The sequence below is a fragment of the Macrobrachium rosenbergii genome, chromosome 5, assembly GCF_040412425.1.
Source record: "Macrobrachium rosenbergii isolate ZJJX-2024 chromosome 5, ASM4041242v1, whole genome shotgun sequence".
NCBI lineage: Eukaryota > Metazoa > Arthropoda > Malacostraca > Decapoda > Palaemonidae > Macrobrachium > Macrobrachium rosenbergii.
In genome coordinates this window covers 42,050,289-42,069,834 of record NC_089745.1, presented here as the reverse complement: position 1 = coordinate 42,069,834, position 19,546 = coordinate 42,050,289, and the positions used below count along the sequence as shown (strand labels likewise).

Sequence of the window (19,546 nt, the reverse complement as noted above, 5' to 3'; positions counted from 1 at the left end):
TTAATCTTCCTGAAATCTAAGATTTAAATTCTCATTTTTGTTTTAGGGACGACTTGAATAATCTACTGGGCCTTGTGGTGTAAATTCTGTCTTCCAGAATCTTTGCGTCATGGTTAGTTATAAATAGAACTGTAATAATTTAATCTCAGGTCAGTGATTAGATGAATCGTAACCCGTTACATTCTAGCTTTATTGATTAACTTTTCCTACTCAGCAGTGATTTTTTGGGGGTGTTGGTAAATTTGCTCATTGAAAAGGATCGTTCCCCTAAAGTCACACCTGGTCAATGTAACTCTCTCACCTACTACAAAAAACTAGATCTGCTGTGTAATTGATCCAGACTCCGCCTTCAGGTTAAGAGTATAGTAGGACTTATTCCATTTTAGGAAAAGGAGCCTGTTGACCTAACGTTGATAAAACAAATATCATTGTAAACTACTATTATATTTTACAAGATGTAATAAAATCGCATTGGAATTACAATTACGACAGTCAAGTATCGTTAACCACTTAGCTTAGTAACCTGCTTTTTATTCTGTAATGATAAATATTGATGTATATATCACCGCCTTTTACAAAAGATTTTGGTACAAATGGAGTGGTTAGCAAAATGGTCATAAGCAACGAAAAGATAGTCCACAAAAAAAAAAAAATGGCGCACGAAAAGATATTTCTCAAACAATGTCTAGTTTGTAAAACAGATCAATGATCGTATCAAACAACTAAGTGCCGAAGGAGAGTATCTCCTTTCTTTCGGTCGTAAAAATAATGTTCTTTCTATTGTGTAACCTAATTAACAGTCAGGTAGGTTCCCTCATATTTGATTTTTAAAATTAATGTGCATCGGATTTCGACCTTAGAAATATTAAAGCCTAGAACATAACACGGCGGGGCATTACACTATAGTTAATCTCCCTAGTCTGCCAAATTGACATCTTGGCTGTTCTTACTCGGCCAAATTGACATCTTAGCTATTCTCCTTACTCGGCCAAATTGACATCTTGGCCATTCTCCTTACTCGGCCAAATTGACATCTTGGCCATTCTCCTTACTCGGCCAAATTGACATCTTGGCCATTCTCCTTAGTCGGCCAAATTGACATCTTAATCTCTTTAATCGGCCAAATTGATATCGTAGTTATTCTTAGTCGGTCGAATTGACATCCTAGCTATTCTCCCTAGCCTAATCAGCCAAATTTACACCTTAGTTCTGGTCCCTAGTCGGCCAAATTGACATCTTAGCTATTCTCCCAAGTTGGCCAAATTGACATCTTAGCTATTCTCCCTAGTCGGCCAAATTGACAACTTAATCTCTTTAGTCGGCCAAATTGACATCTTAGATATTCTCCCTAGTCTGCCAAATTGACATCTTAGCTATTCTCCCTAGTCGGCCAAATTGACAACTTAATTTCTTTAGTCTGCCAAATTGACATCTTAGCTATTCTCCCTGGTCGGCCTAATTGACAACTTAATCTCTTTGGTCTGCCAAATTGACATCTTAGCTATTCTCCCTAGTCTGCCAAATTGACAACTTAATTTCTTTAGTCTGTCAAATTGACATCTTAGCTATTCTCCCTAGTCGGCCTAATTGACAACTTAATCTGGTTAGTCTGCCAAATTGACATCGTAGCTATTCTCCCTAGTCGGCCAAATTGGCTTCTTAATCTCTTTAGTCTGCCAAATTGACATCTTAGCTATTCTCCCTAGTTGGCCAAATTGACAACTTAATCTGGTTAGTCTGCCAAATTGACATCGTAGCTATTCTCCCTAGTCGGCCAAATTGGCATCTTAATCTCTTTAGTCAGCCAAATTAATATCGTAGTTATTCTTCTTAGTCAGCCAAATTGACATCCTAGCTATTCTCCCTAGCCTAGTTGGCCAAATTTACAACTTAGTTATGGTCCTTAGTAGGCCAAATTTACACCTTTGTTATTCTTCCTAGTTGGCAAAATTAACATCTTAGGTATGGGACCTAGGCAGCCAAATTGACATCTTTTTTATTCTCCCTAGATGGCCAAATTAGCATCCAAGTTGTTTGGTAGAACTATAGGCTAGGCCTAATATAACTCCGCACGGCTCATTAGTATGGTAATTGAGTTTTTCCTGTAGTATTTTGGTTGCTTATCAAGAATTTACTGTTATATTTTGGCGGTCGACTGTAATTAACCTGTAATTAACCTCGGAACTGATACGTTGTTGTATGCTGGTCATCCTAGAATGCTATCGTGCATGCGCAGTGTTATGGGGAACTTTTGGTAAAAAGTGGAGCTTCCTTCACCCCGGGCTAAGTAGTACAGCCTGCTAGGTTAGGTTAGGTTAGTATAGTTCCTTTTATAACAGGTTTCCTTAGCCAATCCATTCTTGAACATATGGCTCCCATTTGCCTTGTGTAGGCAAAGAACCATTCCAGGATAGGTCATCATAACAATAACATGTCTGTTCTCTCGCCTTGTGTTTTACCCCACCCAAAACTCCCTCGTTCCCAAAGGGCCCCTTATATGGATGTAAGCAGGGTTGCCATTTCTGATTTTGAAAACACACTGCAGGAGCTTCCAAAACGTACCAGAAATGCGCTAAATCCTTTCTTAGGAGCACTATAAAAGGTGCTAGGATATTTTGAAATGCCCAAAAAATTACAAACTTAAATTTATACTTTTCAATTAAGATTCAGGTAAAAATTTTCTTAAACACTGGTTTTTATTTAATCATATCTCTATATCTAGTGGATAAGAAATTGTTCATCGATAGAGAGCATAGTATGGGAAAAAGAGTGAAAGAGCGGTTTCCTAGAATATAACAATGATAATGTGGAAATTGCTTCAATACAGTAGGGCAAAAGACTCTGAAAGGCAATCAGTTTAACATATTTTATGTTATCAGCTGGAAAAGCACTATATTTGTCTAAAAGACATCAAATAGTGCGGCTGCGCCAGATAGGAAAAAAATGCGCGGGACTGTCCAGAAACGCGCTAGATCTAGCACAAAATGCACTGAAATGGCAACTCTGGATGTAAGGTTAATAATAATTCACCACCAATAGCCCTAAACAACACCACATCCTTCATCAGCAACACTAAAAGTATAGGAAACTCAATTTCCCCTTCCTAGTCGGCCAAGTTGACATCTTGATTATGGCCCTAGTTAGCCCAATTGACATCTTAATTATGGTCCCTAGTTGGTCAAATTGACATTTTAGCGAATCTCCCCAGTCAGCCAAGTTAACATCTTAGTTATTCTCCCTAGTCAGCCAAATTGACATCTTAGTTATTCTCCCCAGTCAGCCAAATTGACATCTTAGTTATTCTCCCCAGTCAGCCAAATTGACATCTTAGTTATTCTCCCCAGTCAGCCAAACTGACACCTTAGTTATTCTCCCCAGTCAGCCAAATTGACATCTTAGGTATGCTCCCTGGTTGGCCAAAGTTGTTGAAATGAAAGGTTGGGTATAATAGTGAAACATGGCTAGGTACATAGATGTTGGCAGTCTTTTTTTGTTTTGTTTGCATACTGCGTCTGAAATTTATTTTCCTTGGGGTAGTGGAGGACATGTCCAAGATATCTCCATCTCCTTTTCATCATTATCCCATCTAGACTATGTATTATGGCACTAATGTAGCCTAATTAACCTCAAAGTGTCATTTCCAACTCTGTCCTGTCATCCGATTCTTATTGGGCTATTTGTCATAGAGCCTTATTCTCAAGGCAGTGCAATATTTTAGATGTACTGTAGTTTCATTGTGATACTGTGGGTAAATTATTACTTTAAACCATAATTACATTCTGGCATTGAAAATATGATTTTACTGTGTTATAGGGTTTTTAGTGGGAAAACACCAAACGAAAGAAATACCTGTGTAAGGATGTATTGAGTGTAGTCTAACCTAGGCACCAGGTCCTTAAATGGCTAACCCCATGTAACTTTAGTTACAGCTCAGTAAATTAGAATGGTAAATCTAAGCAACAGCTCTGCACGGACTATTACCTTGGAAATTGATTTTTCCTATACTTTTATTGTTACTGATGAAGGTGGTGTTGTTTATTGTCGGTTGATTATTATTAACCACATATCTCTATCCAACATGGTTGGGGACCCTTTAGGAATGTGGTGTTTTGGGTGGGGTAAAGAAACAGTGGGAGAAAAACTGGATTTAATGTTATGGAATGGTTCCACACATGCGCAAGTCACTAGGGAACCATACATTCAAGAAGGGATTGGCTAAGGAAACCTATTATAAAAGGAACTATTCTAACCTAACATACCCTAACCTAACCTAACCTAGCAGGCCGTGTTACTTAGTTGGGGGGCAGAACCCCCCAGAACCCTGGTGAAGGAAATTGCAGTTTTTACCAAAAGCTCCCCCATAACACTGCACATGCACGATAGCATTTCAGGGTGCCCAGCATACAACTTCTGAGGTTAATTACAGTCGACCGCCAAAAAATAATGGTAAGTTCTTGATAAGCAACCAAAATACTATGGGAAAAATCAATTTCCAAAGTAATACCCCATGCTGAGCTATTGCTTACTTCTACCTTTAGAATTAATAGGGTTGTGTCTAACCTAACTGCCCTTATTGTAACAGGTAAAACTGGCGATGACTACTGCGCCCTGATATTTGCCAGTCACCAACCTGAATATTTACTCCCTTTTATGTTTTTGTTAATTTTTATGGCTTTTGTTTTAATTTATAATACTTCCATCTCTTGCCTATGATTTTACATTCATCCCCAACGGCATCCATCATGCGAGTAAACTGGTAGCTACTAAAACCAGAGGGGCGCAGTAATAGTCTTCAGTTTTATCATGTAACCTGACCTAGGATGCTGAGTCCCTACTTAACTAGTGTGTTGTGTCACTTTGAAAATGTTCAGTAAATCGTACCCTATTCAAAATCAGAGCTTGTAGAAGTAGGCTGTCATGCGGATTCCAGAATACATCTGTGTACTGCACTTCACTTTTTTGTAATTTCTCCAACCCAAAAACCCCAGTTTCCCAATGTGGTCTCCATAGTTGTAAGACAGTAGGTTTCAGTGTATCATGAAACTACTGCACTAATTTGTTACTGAAATGAACATCAGAAACATTCAAAACATGCATAAAAAAAATTAGACCAGCTGTATTAAATTATCCAGTAAACAAGAGTTACAGATACATGTTGACACCAAAGGAACCTTAGCTAAGAACTGAGGCTAGTTTTTCCAAACAGTGCCAGATTTCCAAAATCCTATTTAATTGTTGAAATTTAGAACAAAAGGACCAGTCAGCTTTCAGCATTGTTCATATACCCACATTCCCAGGCTAAAATAACAAAAGACTTTTCCAGTATGTTACCTGTCCTTACCCACAATGCATTGGGACAAAATTAAATCCATTTGGGACCTCCACTTGCATGAATGTCAAAACATAAACAAAGAACTTCGAAAAAGTCCAGTGGTTGACAAAATTCAAAGGTAAATATCTTGGTAACAGTAAATTTGCAACAGATTTTAGTATGATTTTCGTATGAAGCATATTAAGAAGGCCAAAGAGAGAAAAAAAAAAATCAAGACTTGATAGTAAAGTAAAATAAAGGCAACTGACGTTTATATAGAAATACAACTTTCATGAGATGTATGTATAACCTTACATTGTTCCTACAGTGATACATCACCCTTTATATAGGAGTTGGCACGTTTCCTTCTGCTACCGTCAGATGTAGACATCTTGCAGCCCTCTTTGACTTACTGTGAATCAGTAATTCTTGGAGTGTACTTTACGGGTCAGTGACTTTCTTTCCTTTCCCTTTTTAGCTTTGGAATCCTCTTCCTCCTCCTGTTTTTCCTAAAATACTTTTTATAAGAGTTAGTTTTCTCTAAGTGATTTTTGTCACTTCCTTTGTGCTAAGCCATTTTTGTCACTTCCTTTGGACTTAGACTGGAAATGGGCATTAGACGACATTTCTGTCTGCCATTATGCTTTAAAAGTGAAAAGTGTATACAGTACTCTAGGAGAACTTGTTGCATTGGAGTGTGCTCACTGCGGTAGTTTGGGGATGATGCAGCACATATCTGTGGCAATGCAGTTACTGTATTTTCTTGGTAAATCTGTCTTGATATTTTGGGTAATTTAAATCTGATGACATCATCTTGTTTGTAGAGATAATTAGTTTTTTTAACGAAATTCACAATTATCAGCTGTCATGTAACTTGTTCATTTTTAGTTTATTTTTAAAATTGCTTTTTGTGTTTTATGCTCTCACTAGAATTTTTAACTGTCTCATTTCATCTAATCTATCTCAGTCTCTATAACTTCTTACTGTGGAGTGTTTGTTTTTATGGCACTGGATAGTATTTTTGGCCTCACTGTCTGAGCCCACCCATTCACAAAACTTTTAGGCTTTGGTAGAAAGTGGTTTGTAAGTTGTGAAATACTATACATAAATTTTGTAGAATTATGATATTGAACTACAATTTTCTCCTGAAAAGTTGTATCTTCATTGATGTGTAGACTATAGAGCATGTTTATTATTAGGCCTTAACTTCATGCATAAAGAATTAGAGAAAAATTATGACATATTTACTTGACATGAATGTCATTTTATCATGATACAGTATTACTAACCCATGTTTACATTGGATCAGTTGTACTGCAGTGGTCATAGGGAAGGAACATTTGTTTTTCTGGGGGCAAAGCATCTGTGATAGTGGCTACCACTCACCCCTTAGTGCATACAGAACCTTTGTGGTGATCGATCCAGGGGTAGTAACCCTGGCATTATGGATAGCTTTTTTCTCTGGTATATTTAGCAATATTTATACCTAGAAATGTGTGCTATTGGAACCATTTCACTGGGTGACACAGGTCTTCCCCCAGAAATAGATTTTTCCGTTGTCAAAATCCCTTTATTCATTCAAAAGTTATTGAAACATTACTTAAAAATTTTAGTATTTTAAGGTATCCTTGGTTCTTTTGATATGGAGTAATTCTTAGCCTTGAATGTTTTATTTTTCAGATTTAAAATGGAAAGTACAAGTATCAGTCTTTGCTACATATGTAGTGATAAACGTAGAAGTGCAGAAACTGATGCAGCTCAGACTAGGGTCAACAGTAAACCATATGAAGATACTTTTAAGGAAACCTTATTGAAAGCAATTGCAAGTGGAATTAGAGATGAAGACATCGGTGAGAATGGTGAGAGTGAAATGGAAATGAAACCCAGTACTGCAGGGAATCTCACATTCAGTTCACAAAGGGAATTTACTACAGAATACCTTTACAAAAAAGTTGAAAGTAGCTCTACGATATTTATATGCAGGAGGTGTGAAGGTCTTCTCAGGGACTTTGATTACCATGAAAGACAGGTGTTCTTGATTGGGGAAACCATAAGAATGTTCTTAATGAAGCAAGACAGTCCTAAAACCAATGACAGTTCATGTGATGGTAGTAGTAGTAGCATAGTAACAGTTTGTAAAGAGAAAAAACGGCTGGATGAAAAGCGAGGCATACTTGCTGCCTTTCGTGCCATGAGGAAATCAAACCCTATCATAAGGAGTAGAGGAAGAAAGAGAAAAGAGATGAAGATGTCTGAGGAGAACAGTGAAACCAGTGAAAGTGAACATACAAAAGATACTGATGTTGGAATAGACAGCAGTGAACTTGATGTAGACAATTCCTTGGGTGTTAGAACAAGTAAAAGGATTCAGAGAAGGAGGGAAGAAGGGCTAGTCATTCGATGGGGGGATGTCCATGGAGAAACTAATGCACTTGAAGCAGAGAAAGAAAGCCAAGGATCTGTAGACAGGTCATTTCATCCAGGAGATATTAAACCCAGGAGAAGGGGCAGGAAACCAAATTCTGCTAAACTGATGAAGAGTAGTGGGGAAGTTGATAAAATACCGGGACTACAAAGTGAGACTAGTTTAAAATATGAGTGCCCATTTTGTTACCGCTACTACATACCGTCCCTCTCTCGTATCCATGGGTGTATTTCGTATAAAAACCAGTTGAGATGTATGGTGTGTAATATCTTTTTTACCTCTTACATCAGACTTGAGAAACATTTAGAAGTGATACACTTAAAACAAAAAGATCTGAAGTGTCATGAACCAGCTTGTAGCTTTACATGTATATCACAGCCAGCACTCACACTGCATGAACATTTTCATCGTCTGAATGATGCAGCTGGTTCTAATGTGGAGTCTTCTGTTTGTAGTCTAACTTCGGGACCCAATCATGTTGTTGTTACTGCTGATTTAAATGCTGAAAGAGATGGGGTTACAATAGTGAATGATGATCATGGAAGTGTCTGCTCACCGGACACTGTAGATGAAGTATCATTTCAGTTCAATGAAAAAACTTTAGTGTCAGTTGATGCAACAGTAAATTTGATCAAGATTAAAAGTGCCATGAGAGTACCTTTGTTATCAGGGGTGGAAACTTGTAAAGTTGTATTAAAGTGTGATTGTTGCAATTTGGAGTTCAGATCAAAAAAACTTCATGATGACCACTTGAAGGACGGTTACTGTGCCCTTCAGAAGGATGGCGGTGCAATGACAGCTGAGAAGAATGTAAATTATGCCTTTCTAGACATGGGGTCAAGAAGTGTACCAGAAATATTTGTAAAACAAGAAGGGTTAAAAGAGACATTAACTTCAGTACCTTTGAAAGATAACAGCGAGATCAATCCTACTAAAAGTAAATTCACTTGTCCTAGTTGTAGTAAGCCTTTCACTTTACTGAAGTCGCTTGATGAGCATGTCAGGAATTGCCATACTAATAGTAGTTCAAAGATCATCAATACCTCAGAGGTTAATATTAATTGTTCAGAAAGCAACAGTGAGGGACAGGTGGAATTACCCATGAAGTGCAGTTTTCTTAGCATGAATTCAAAAGAAGCACCAGAAGTTGGAGTAAAAAAAAACTTCAGCATATCACAGACCCCTGTGTGGATGGTAGGGAAAACAAAAGATCCCAACAGATAGTAGGAGGTCAGTTGGATGTCAGCAATGAATTGGATGGTGTGGAGAATGATGGATGTAATGAAAAATTGAATGTAGCCATTGTTGATTCTCAGGGAGATAGTGATACTGTAAGTAAAAGCAAAAAGGTCATTCGATTTCACAAATGCCAAATATGCTTTAAGGTGTTTCCTCATAAAGCTCATTTGAGAGAGCATGAAGTTAAACATTCAAACAAGCAGCCTTTCAGTTGTCCAAATTGCAACAAAAGATTCAAAAGAAAGAATGCATTAAAGAGACACATACTTTTATTCCATGAAGAAAGGACAGATGCAAAGGTTTGTTCATGTGGAAAGGCATTTAATTCGGAGGATTGTGTGTTGCAACACCAAGACTGCAGTGGTAATGCATTCGTTTGCCATGAGTGTGGGATTTACTACAAGACCCAGGCAAGCTTAGACAATCACATGCTGCTTCATTCAAAAGATTATGCAAATTGTAGTGTAGATAGGTGGCCTTTTACTTGTCATATGTGCAATGAGAAGCTTAGTAGCAAAGTTGCACTCAATAACCACATAAGTCAGACTCACAGCACAAAAAATTTTGTTTGTCCTCTGTGTGGCAAGACATTTAAAACTAAACAGTTTCTTTTAGGACATTCATTGAGAAAACATAAGATAGGTGATCAAAAGTTTCCTTGTCCAGTTTGCAGCAAAGTCTTCCTAATACCTAAAGACTTGCGTCGTCACATGCAGTCACATAATCCAGAAGGGACTCACACATGTCTTCTGTGTCACAAAAAGTTCAAAGCCTATGCCAATTTACAGTCGCATATGAAGATTCATTCTAAAAACAAACCATATGATTGTATGATATGTCTTTTTCCAAGTGCTTCTTTGGATGAACTGAGGAGTCATTTTTTGTTAGAACATGATATTCAAGTTGGAGAATCTTTTGTTGAACATTGGAATCGCAAGTGCCTTGTATGTGGTCAAATGTTTTTCAGGCGTAGTACATTGGCTACTCACATGAGAATGCATTTCAACCAAGGAAATTTAGACACCGCACCAGTTGAAACTTCTGAATCTACAAGTGATAATTCAGGGTTAGGCAGATTAACTGGGGACAGCTTAGAAAATATGGGAAATATTGAAAAAGGTAAAGATGGTTTTATTAAGGGAGAGAGGGCAGTTTTACAAGTGTCAATGAATAAAACATGTAATCAGGCACTGCGTGAACCCAGTTTTAGAAAGAAAGTTGAGGTTGCATCTTCTGTTTCTGACAGTATAACAGATGCATTAGGTACTGAAAATTCACAAATTGTACAAGCTTTTGATACTGACCAGACATTGCTTTCCTCACATGCTGTTGCAAAATCATCCACATCTAATGATGATGAAACAAAATATATTTGTGGTCAATGCTCATCAGTGTTTACTGATGTAGAGGACCTTAAAACTCACTTGGTGACATGTTACCGAGAGGAGACCAGTGATGATTATGTTGTTGTCTTTGAAGTTGAAGAGAATAATTAAAACATTCATTTGTATGACCATATTTGACTGCTGGCACTGCATCTACCAGCCCTTGGGGAAGATGTACATTGTAAAGCTTTTCCTAAGGAAGTCTACCATAAGATGAGAGTCCTAGCAACAATGAAGAACACCACAATGTTTTGGGCAAAGTGTGCAGGCTGGTACAGTACAGTGTAAAGTAATAAGATACAATTACATGGGATCCAACAAGAGAGTGAAACAGCACATGTACTGTCAAATGTGCTGGTGCTATTGAACAAGCCAAAAGACCATTAATTTAACAAACAAGCCTCCACAGAATAGTGCTTATACATGAAAAAGGTTGGAGTCCTGAAGAGATAAGATGCATTTAAGACTTGGAACTTTGACAAAAGCCTAATCTAAAAGTTAGCATTATGGTGAAAGTAAGCATCCCCTGCAAGGACATTTATATTGAAAATCTTGCAGGATTTCTCTCTATCGTTTTGGTTGCTCTTTCATTTAACCTATTTGCAAATGTTTGGAATTAGTCCTTTCCACTGGAATGCTTTTCTCAGTTGTAAATATAATTATTGCCAATTTCAGACTTGGTTATTTTTTGATAAATGTTATTTGAGAGAGAGAGAGAGAAAAAAAAAAAATAATGAAAATAACTAAAACTTTATCAAAGCAAAATGGTATAGTCACTCCAGTTCCCAAGTGAACCTTTAGAGATAGCAAGTTCTCAACAGTATTTGATATTTTGCCATGAGAGATACAACTCTTGCTAAGTCCTTTCCATGGATAGCTTAATGAGAATTGAAACCAATTTATCAAGCAAGTGTAAAACCAAAGCCATTACAATCAAACAACTATTTAGAATCCCAGCTTTCATTTCCAGTACCTGCCCTTTTGCTCTGCTTGGGCCTAGGGTAACCTTCTGTCTGAAATCCAATCCATTTTGTTTTTCAGCGGTATGAAGGTAAACGTTAATGCAATGGTTTTTCTAGGTGCTAGTCAGTCATTGTTCTGAAAAATCTGTATTGAATATTAGTTATGAAATGACTTGCATTTGTAATTTTACTGTGTTGTATGTGGTTGTTAAAATGAGTACAGTTTTACTTGTGCTGGTGCTACTTAGAGTAAGCAAATGGTATTTAAAATCTTATGAACAATTCATACTTTGTATTAGAACTTTTTTATGAAAAGAAAAATAATAAAATGTATATCATCATCTTCATTTTCATTGGGATCCAGTTTACCCATGTACAGTAAGACTTACCATAAGTATTGTACAGTGCAGCACAAATATGTACAGAGTACATCACATAACTTTTGAATATTTTGTGTATATTAATCACTTTTGAGTTCAAGTATTTTATTTAAGTTGGATAACTACTTTTATGCATATTTTACATCTTGTCAAAACTTCGTTTGGAGAACAAGAGAATGTATCATTAGAATTGGTGCTCACATGTAAAGAGAATGGTAAGTATTAGAATTGAGATAAAGAGAATGGTAAGTATTAGAATTAAGATAAAGAGAATGGCAAGCATTAGAATTAAGATAATGTTATGGTTAGTCATAACAGCATCTTTATAAATTAGAGTACTGTGGAAAATTAGTTTATGAATTACACCTGGCTGTTTAGCAGTAAAGCACTGTTCAAATTTGAAATAATGAGCCGAGTGGTAGTGATATTCAGTTTCTACACTGACGTGAGACGCTCCATTGGGTGGACAACCAATGGCTCACTCACTGCTAACAAGTAATTCTTAGCTGTTCTTTTCACCAAGCAGACATACTTTTTTTGTTACCATTGCCTGTACAGTAATCATAGGTGAATGTTGTTTTGTAATGTATCTTTGTAGTTTCATTTATTGTGAGAGAGAGCTATATAAAATTAATTTTATTCTCTTAAGTACAAAATATTTACAAGTAACTCAGGATTCTCTCTTCTTGTTATTTAGGCTGTTGTCTGTGGACACCACATCATAGCAACTTCCTCATTTGTAATATGAAGTACTTACCACACCACACCCTAGCCATATATCTTAGCATTCTGTAGCCTTAACTATTTCAAAATCTCCCTTTTCTTAGTGCACTTACTTCAACATTCACTTAATAGTGGAAGCCTTGTACACAAATTCTTCCTGCACACTCTATAGTATACACTAGTAGTCTAGCACTGTCTTCACTTGGTTCCAGTTGTTGCTACTCTTATCTTACAGCCATCTCAATACCTAGTTCACAGTCATGTGCATCAAGGTAACAGAAATGATCTACAGTATCTTGTTAAAGACCTGTCCTTCAGCCACAACATGGTCCTCCTCCTCTCTGTTTCTCATTCCACTTAGTTTGGCAACTCTGAGCAACTTGTTACACCATGTAACACTGGATGTAAAGTACATGGTTCGCCTGTACACATATCATGGAACATTTATTCGACTACTTTTGTGAGTGTACATCTTTCTTTGCCTTCTTTCTTGTTACCATAAACTTTGTATTTTTCAGTCCTTTCATCTCCACCGTACCCCTTCATCTGTCAAATATTTCAGCAACCCATTTTTCAGATCTGTTAACAGTAGGTCATATGCATATAGGAGGGCCTAGGGTACTCTGCCGTTTTATAAATTCATCCAGTACAGTACTGTAATGAACAAGTCTATGCTAATCCTTGATGGAAACCAGTAATTATCTCATAATTTTATATACATGCTCTGATTTCACTTAAGAGACTTTGTTGAATTACTTTTTGGTTAATAATTTCAATTTAAGTGATTGTGTTGGTAACCATTTAAATGTTTTATCATCGACAAATATAAAGTACATGATCATCTTTTCCCATGGTACTTACCTGTAGGTGCCTAATTATTAAGGCTACCTCAGGTTTTAATTTCTCTTTTATGAAGACAAAGTGATAACTGTTAATTATAAATTTCTTTGACTTTTCTCTGGTAAGATTTTTAATAATTTCATAACATGCATCTGTAATTGTACTCCTGTATATTATTAGTCACTTTTTTTGGTAATTTTTCTGGTCTCATTTCTTACTTTATTATTGGCTGCTTTTAGCACATCTTTTGTTATTCCTTAGATTCTTGTAGTTTCTCCATTTTTCATGCAACCAAAGGGTTTCTTTCCTTCTGGCTTTGTCAGAAAGTCATGTAGATAAATGGGTTGCCTGGCAAGGAGACAACCCTCTAGTCTGGGTGAACACTAACATCTGGCAGTCTCTTAATAAGGAATTCCAGGATGAAAGCATGAACAGTACCAAGTCCCTACAGGTACAGCAGGGTAGCACATTAGGAGACGTCGAGAAGCAGGATCCAGCGGTCTGCAACAGAAGAGACGTAGGGCCGCCTCTGCTGAGCCTGATTCCCCTCTGCAGCTAGCATCACGGAAGAAACCTTGTTTAACTGATTTGTCCTCTGGGAAGAAGACTCTACAGAAGAAAGTTCACCACTCCTTTGTTGAAATGGATCCCAGATGGAACAAGCAACCGAAGATTTGTCAATCTCTATACCCTTCTAGGGATACTTCCTGCACACATTCTAGAAACGTAATGAGGCACGGTGCCTCCTAGGGTATGAGAGGAATGGAGACAGAGCCTTCCTTCTCCACAATGGTCCATGCACCGCTCTGTCACTCCTTGTCTTCTTACCCTTCCTGTCACACCACCTGCTTACTTTCCAGAAGCGTGATGCGCCACGGTGATGCTGTGAAGCTTGAACGACATGCAGAGAAGAGCCGTTCCTCTTGTTGACGTTTCGAGGATACCTCCCACTCATGTTCTAGAGGCGTAATTCAGCATGGTGCTCCTTTGGAGTTTGAGCGTCACGGAGGGAAGAAGTGCACTACTCTACATTCCAGACAGTGCTTAATGCACCGCTCCCCGAGTTGGGACTTTGTTAGAGAACTAAAAGTTCTTGCTCTCTCAGATGAGAGAATCAGAGAACGGAGGTGAGACACCTGGTCGCATCTACAGAGCGGAGAACGGAAGAGACCCAGTCATTTGAGCCTATTAGACCCTTCAGAACTGGAAAAGAAATTGGACCGAGCCCTCCAAAATCTTCTTGAAAAAGAATTGAGCTTTGCAGACTTTATCGTAAAGATAAGAGAGAATTTAAGTCTTCCTGAACCTGAGAGAGAAACCCTGGAAACACCACCAACACCTCTTTTATGGAACAAATGGTGGAGGCCATTCCAGAGACCAAACACTCCAACTGTCTTCCTTGGTCTCCAATGGTGAAGTCTGCCTTAAAGGAGTTAAACAACTTTATATCAGGGGAGGAAGGTTCCCTAGGCTCTGCAAGGTCTCTCAAGTTACTGCCCCCTCCCGACATGCCAGGCCAACTTCTACGTCACTGAGAATCCAACCTCCCTTCCCAGGACTTTGAATTCAACGTTTTCTTGATTAACTAGCAATGCCTCCTTAGAGACCTTGAGACATATATAAGCTCTAAATTCATCAGTGCTGAAATGGTTAATTTTGAAGTAGTTTTGGGAAGGACTTTGAGGGCTGTTTCATGACAGGGGCTGTGCTCAGACAGATTAAGGAAGTAGTCCCCGAGTCTTGGTTGGTAATTAAAGATTTCATTGCTCCAACTGGTAAGGCTTTAAGATACGTCACTCAACATGTTTCCAATATGTGGGAGAATATTCTAAAAAGAAGGGACTCATTCCTGTCTTAGCCCAAAGACAAATCTCCTTGGATACTTTGCTGAATTTGAGAAATAGCTCTTTGTCAAATATTTCAACTTTCACCTGGAACACCTGAACCAAGCAGTTGTGGACAGAAGAGAAGAGAAGAGGCTAAGGACATGCTCTCCTCTACCCCTGTTTAGTCCCCTGCAGTACCTACCCTCAAGGAAGACAGGCTAGGGCTAGCAGACAACCTTTTCAACAGAAATTTTGCCAGGGCTCCCAGTCCTTCAGAGGAAGAAGGAAGGCAACCATACCGTTCCTCTTTTCCCCTCCAATCAGGCAGATGTTCTGGAGCAGGAAAGACAGGAGGTACTAGATGAGATGGAGAGGCTTCCCCATCCACAACGTCAGACCAGGGTGGGGGGCTGTCTTGAGAACAAGTGGGTAGAGTGGCAAAACGAAGGAGCAGAGGATTGGACTGTTCAAACTTTGGTCAAAAGCCACTCTTAACTTCTATTCCACTCAAGTTCCTCTCCTACAGGAAAGACTCCGCCAAACGGAGAGTCCTTCAGCAAGAAGTGAGAGGCATGCTAGACAAAGGGGCTGTGGAAATAGTTAAAGACAACTTACCAGGTTTCTACAGACGTCTTTTCCTGGTAGAGAGAGCATCGGGAGGTCGGAGACCCATCATAGATCTGTCAACCTGAAACACATACCTGAACCTGACTCCATTGAAAATGGAAACTCCCCAATCTACTCTGGCGGCGATCAGGGAAGGGGACTTCATGGTCTCCCTAGATCTTCAAGACGCATATATCTCCACATCCCGATACATCCTTCCTCCAGGAAGTTCCTCAGGTTTGTCCCAGAGAAATCACCTACCAGTTCAGGGCTCTCTGCTTCGGCCTAGCGACAACTCCCCAAGTCTTTACCAGAATCTTTCAACTAGTCTCAGAATGAATGTGCCCACAGAAGGGTTTGATTGATTGATTTATAGATTTTAGGCATACATGCCAAGCACTTGGGCAACTAAGGCCATTCGGCACTGAAACGGAAATTGACAGTAAAAGTTTGAAAGGTGTAACAGGAGGAAAACCTCACAGTTGCACTATGAATCAATTGTTAGGAGAGGGTGAACAGTAAGATGGAAGAAAGAGAATATGAACGGAGGTACAGTAAAAGGAATGAAAGCAGTTGCAGCTAGGGGGCCGAAGGGACGCTGCAAAGACCCTTAAGTAATGTCTACAGTACATTACACTGAATGAGGTGCACTGACGACACTACACCCCTACGGGGTCCACAGAAGATGGGTTTGTCTATAAGATACTTAGGCGATTGCCTCATTCTAGCTCAGACAGCAGAACAAGCCCTCAAGGACAGAGACTTAATTTTAAACTGATGCAAAACTGGGAATTCTAGTCAACCTCAACAAGATGGACTTCATTCCGACTCAAGATATACCTGGAAATGATAATCAACACAAAGAAGGCTATGGCCTACCTGTCACAGGAGAGAATAGCCAAGTTCCTAGACATCTCCAGCCAGTTCCTCTCCAAGCCTCTACAACAAAAGAAGAAATGGCAAATTTTAATAGGACATTTTGTATCCTTGGAGAAACTTTGTATCCTTGGAGAAACTGGTTCCAAGGGGCAGAGCACACATTTGTTCCTTGCAATGGAAGTTAAAAGAGAAGAGCAAGGGTCAAACAAGGCCAAGGAAAGACTGAATACCAGTGACAGAGAAGAACATAGACCTACAACTGAGCTAACCAGCTCCGGAGATGCTTCTTTTCAGAGATGCATCCTGAAGGGGTTGGGGTGCCCACCTAAATGGAAAGGCCGTCTCAGGCAAGTGGTTTGGAAAGGAATGTCAGGAACACATCAGTGTCTTGGAGATGAAAGCAGCCTGGTTAGCTCTACAATCATTCCAGGAATGTCTCCAAGGCAAGACCACAGCAGTAATGAACGACAACACTTCATTTGTCGCATACCTGAACAATGTCATGGGAATCACCTGAACAATGTCATGGGAATCATCTGACTTGGTGAAACATTTTGAGAAAAGTTGCTCTCCTAGTGTTTTGAAACCTCCGGAGTGGAGTGTCACCAAAGTCCTATCTTCATTGACAAAGTCTCCATATGAACCTATCAAGACTGCTTCGGACCGAGACTTGACGTTGAAGACTGTGTTCCTATTGGCATTAGCTTTGGCAAAGAGAATTGGAGAGATATATGCCATTTTGCATGAGGTTACTCATACCCGTGATTGGACGGAACTGGGCTTCACCTTTCTTCCAGAGTTTGTAGCAGAAACCCAGAACCCCTCCTCATACGACCCAAGGTTCGGTGGCTTTTCCATTCCCTCTCACAAGGACTGTAAGAAATGATCAAATTGAAATGTTACTACGTCCTGTTAGGGTTCTTAAGGTCTACTGTACCTGATACAGACAGCCTCCTATAGACCTGTAAAACAGAGGTTATTCATTAGTACAGGTCGAATGAAGGAGCTATCCAAGAACATTCTCCTTCTGGCTGAGAAAGGTGAGAAGAAGAGTTTACAGTCCGGGAGGTAGTGCTAGTTCTGTTCCCACCAGAGTCAAGGCACATATTAGAAGTATGGGTCCTTCTATAGCCTTCAAGAAAAACTACACAGTGGGACATATCCTACGAGCAGGAGTTTGGAAGCAACCAACGACCTTTATCCCTTTCTGCCTAAAGTAAGTAGCACATAAATCCTTGGACACTTTCACCTTTGGTCCAGTTGTGGCAGCACAAGAAGTCGTGTAAGGCATAGCACAGCTCCTAAGCTCTGTTATAGAAGTAGAGCAGGACCGCGCTCTGCTACTCCAAGGATGTCCCCATGCAGCTCTGGAAGTCTAGGAGTGAGTACTGCTCTCAGATTTTTCAGCTTACTTTACTTTTAAGATTTTCTCAACTCTTACTTTTTGAGAGACCTACCTCCCTACTGGATGTGTCTACTATATATGAAGGTGTAGAGAGTATTTATATTGGAACAAATAAAAATAAAATGTATTTTTCTTAACATGAGAACCTACGCCTTCATATAGTTACATTTATCATCCTCGTTCCACCCCTCCGAGCCCAATCTCTCTCTCTCTCTCTCTCTCTGAGAAGGTATCACAGTCTTATGCATGGGCTGGCTCAACAATTGGGGAAGCTTGGGTAGGTTCGGACCAGGCGAGATGAGGGCACATTAAGCTAGTGGTTTTCAGTAAAACGAATCTATGGTCAGTCGTGTCACGCAAAGTGCATAGGAATCTTCTATATATGAAGGTGTAGGTTCATGTTACGAAAAATACAACTTTTATTTTGAATGTTATATTACTGACACTTTTCTTCTTTATATTTATGGAATGTTGCCCACAAGTCCTTGGTCACCTTAGGATCTTGGGAATTAATTACTTATAAGCAGACTTCATGTTTAACTCTGTTTCCCATGTAAGTAGGTTTGTTTAAGAGAATTATCCTGAGACCAAATCATAATATATAATCATAAAAATTCTTTTTAATAGCTGACATAATTAGCAATAATATATAATACTGTATTAGCTGAAAAAGAAATTTATCATACTGTTTCATGATGCAAAAAGAATATATAAATCTCAATGGTTTTTACTTAGTTACAAAGAGTAAAATTTCTGTTCTCAGCTACTTAACCCTTAAACGCCGAGCCTCTATTTACAAAAACGTCTCCCGTATGCCAGCGGCGTTCGGTGAGTTAGCGCCGAAGCGAAAAAAACGTTTTTTTCAAAAAATCACAGCACGCTTAGTTTTTAAGATTAAGAGTTCATTTTTGGCTCCTTTTTTTGTTATTGCCTGAAGTTTAGTATGCAACCATCAGAAATGAAAAAAAATATCATATATAAATATTGGAATATATGACAGCAAAAAAAAAAACATAATTGTATACAAATCGCGCTGTAAGCACAACGGTTAAGCTAATGAGTTAATTTTTTTTAGTTGTATTGTACACTAAATTGCGATGATTTTGGTATATAACAAATTGTAAAACGATCAAAGCAACACAGAAAAAATATTATCACAAAATGATGCATGAATTAAGTAACGCGTGGGCGTAAAAAATGTTTTTTTTCAAAAATTCACCATAAATCGAAATATTGTGCTAGAGACTTCCCGTTTGTTGAAAAATGAAGCTAATTGATTGAATATTACTAGACTGTAAGTGTTTTAGCTTACAATTGCAGTTTTCGACCATTTCGGTCGAGTTAAAGTTGACCAAAAGTCGAATTTTTTCTATTTATCGTGATTTATATGAAAATATTTCAAAACTGATAAAAGCTACAACCATGAGTTATTTTCTGTTGTATTGTACATGAAATTGCACACATTTTCATATATAAAACTTTATGTAACGACTAATATAAAATGGTGCAAATATTACGACAACGAGACGAAAGAATTTCTGAGATGTAATGAAAAAGTTTTTTTC

At 38.5% G+C, this 19,546-nt stretch overlaps 1 protein-coding gene across 2 annotated transcripts; it reads left to right on the top strand.

Annotated features, from left to right (window-relative positions):
* Window positions 1–362: 362 nt before the first annotated feature.
* Window positions 363–11,663, top strand: LOC136838715 (uncharacterized). 2 transcript variants are annotated; one of them, XM_067104140.1, is made up of 3 exons: window positions 634–804; window positions 5,640–5,758; window positions 6,992–11,663. In XM_067104140.1, exon 3 carries the CDS (start codon window positions 6,999–7,001, stop codon window positions 8,958–8,960), a length of 1,962 nt encoding a protein of 653 aa, XP_066960241.1. In that variant the 5' UTR covers window positions 634–804; window positions 5,640–5,758; window positions 6,992–6,998; the 3' UTR covers window positions 8,961–11,663. The 2 variants fall into 2 exon arrangements, with proteins under 2 accessions (XP_066960240.1, XP_066960241.1); XM_067104139.1 differs by lacking the exon at window positions 5,640–5,758 and having other exon boundaries at window positions 363–804.
* Window positions 11,664–19,546: the final 7,883 nt, after the last annotated feature.

What these genes read in the sequence shown, in the direction of transcription:
- LOC136838715 (XM_067104139.1), top strand. Translation starts at nt 6,999, where the DNA reads ATGGAAAGTACAAGTATCAGTCTTTGCTACATATGTAGTGATAAACGT.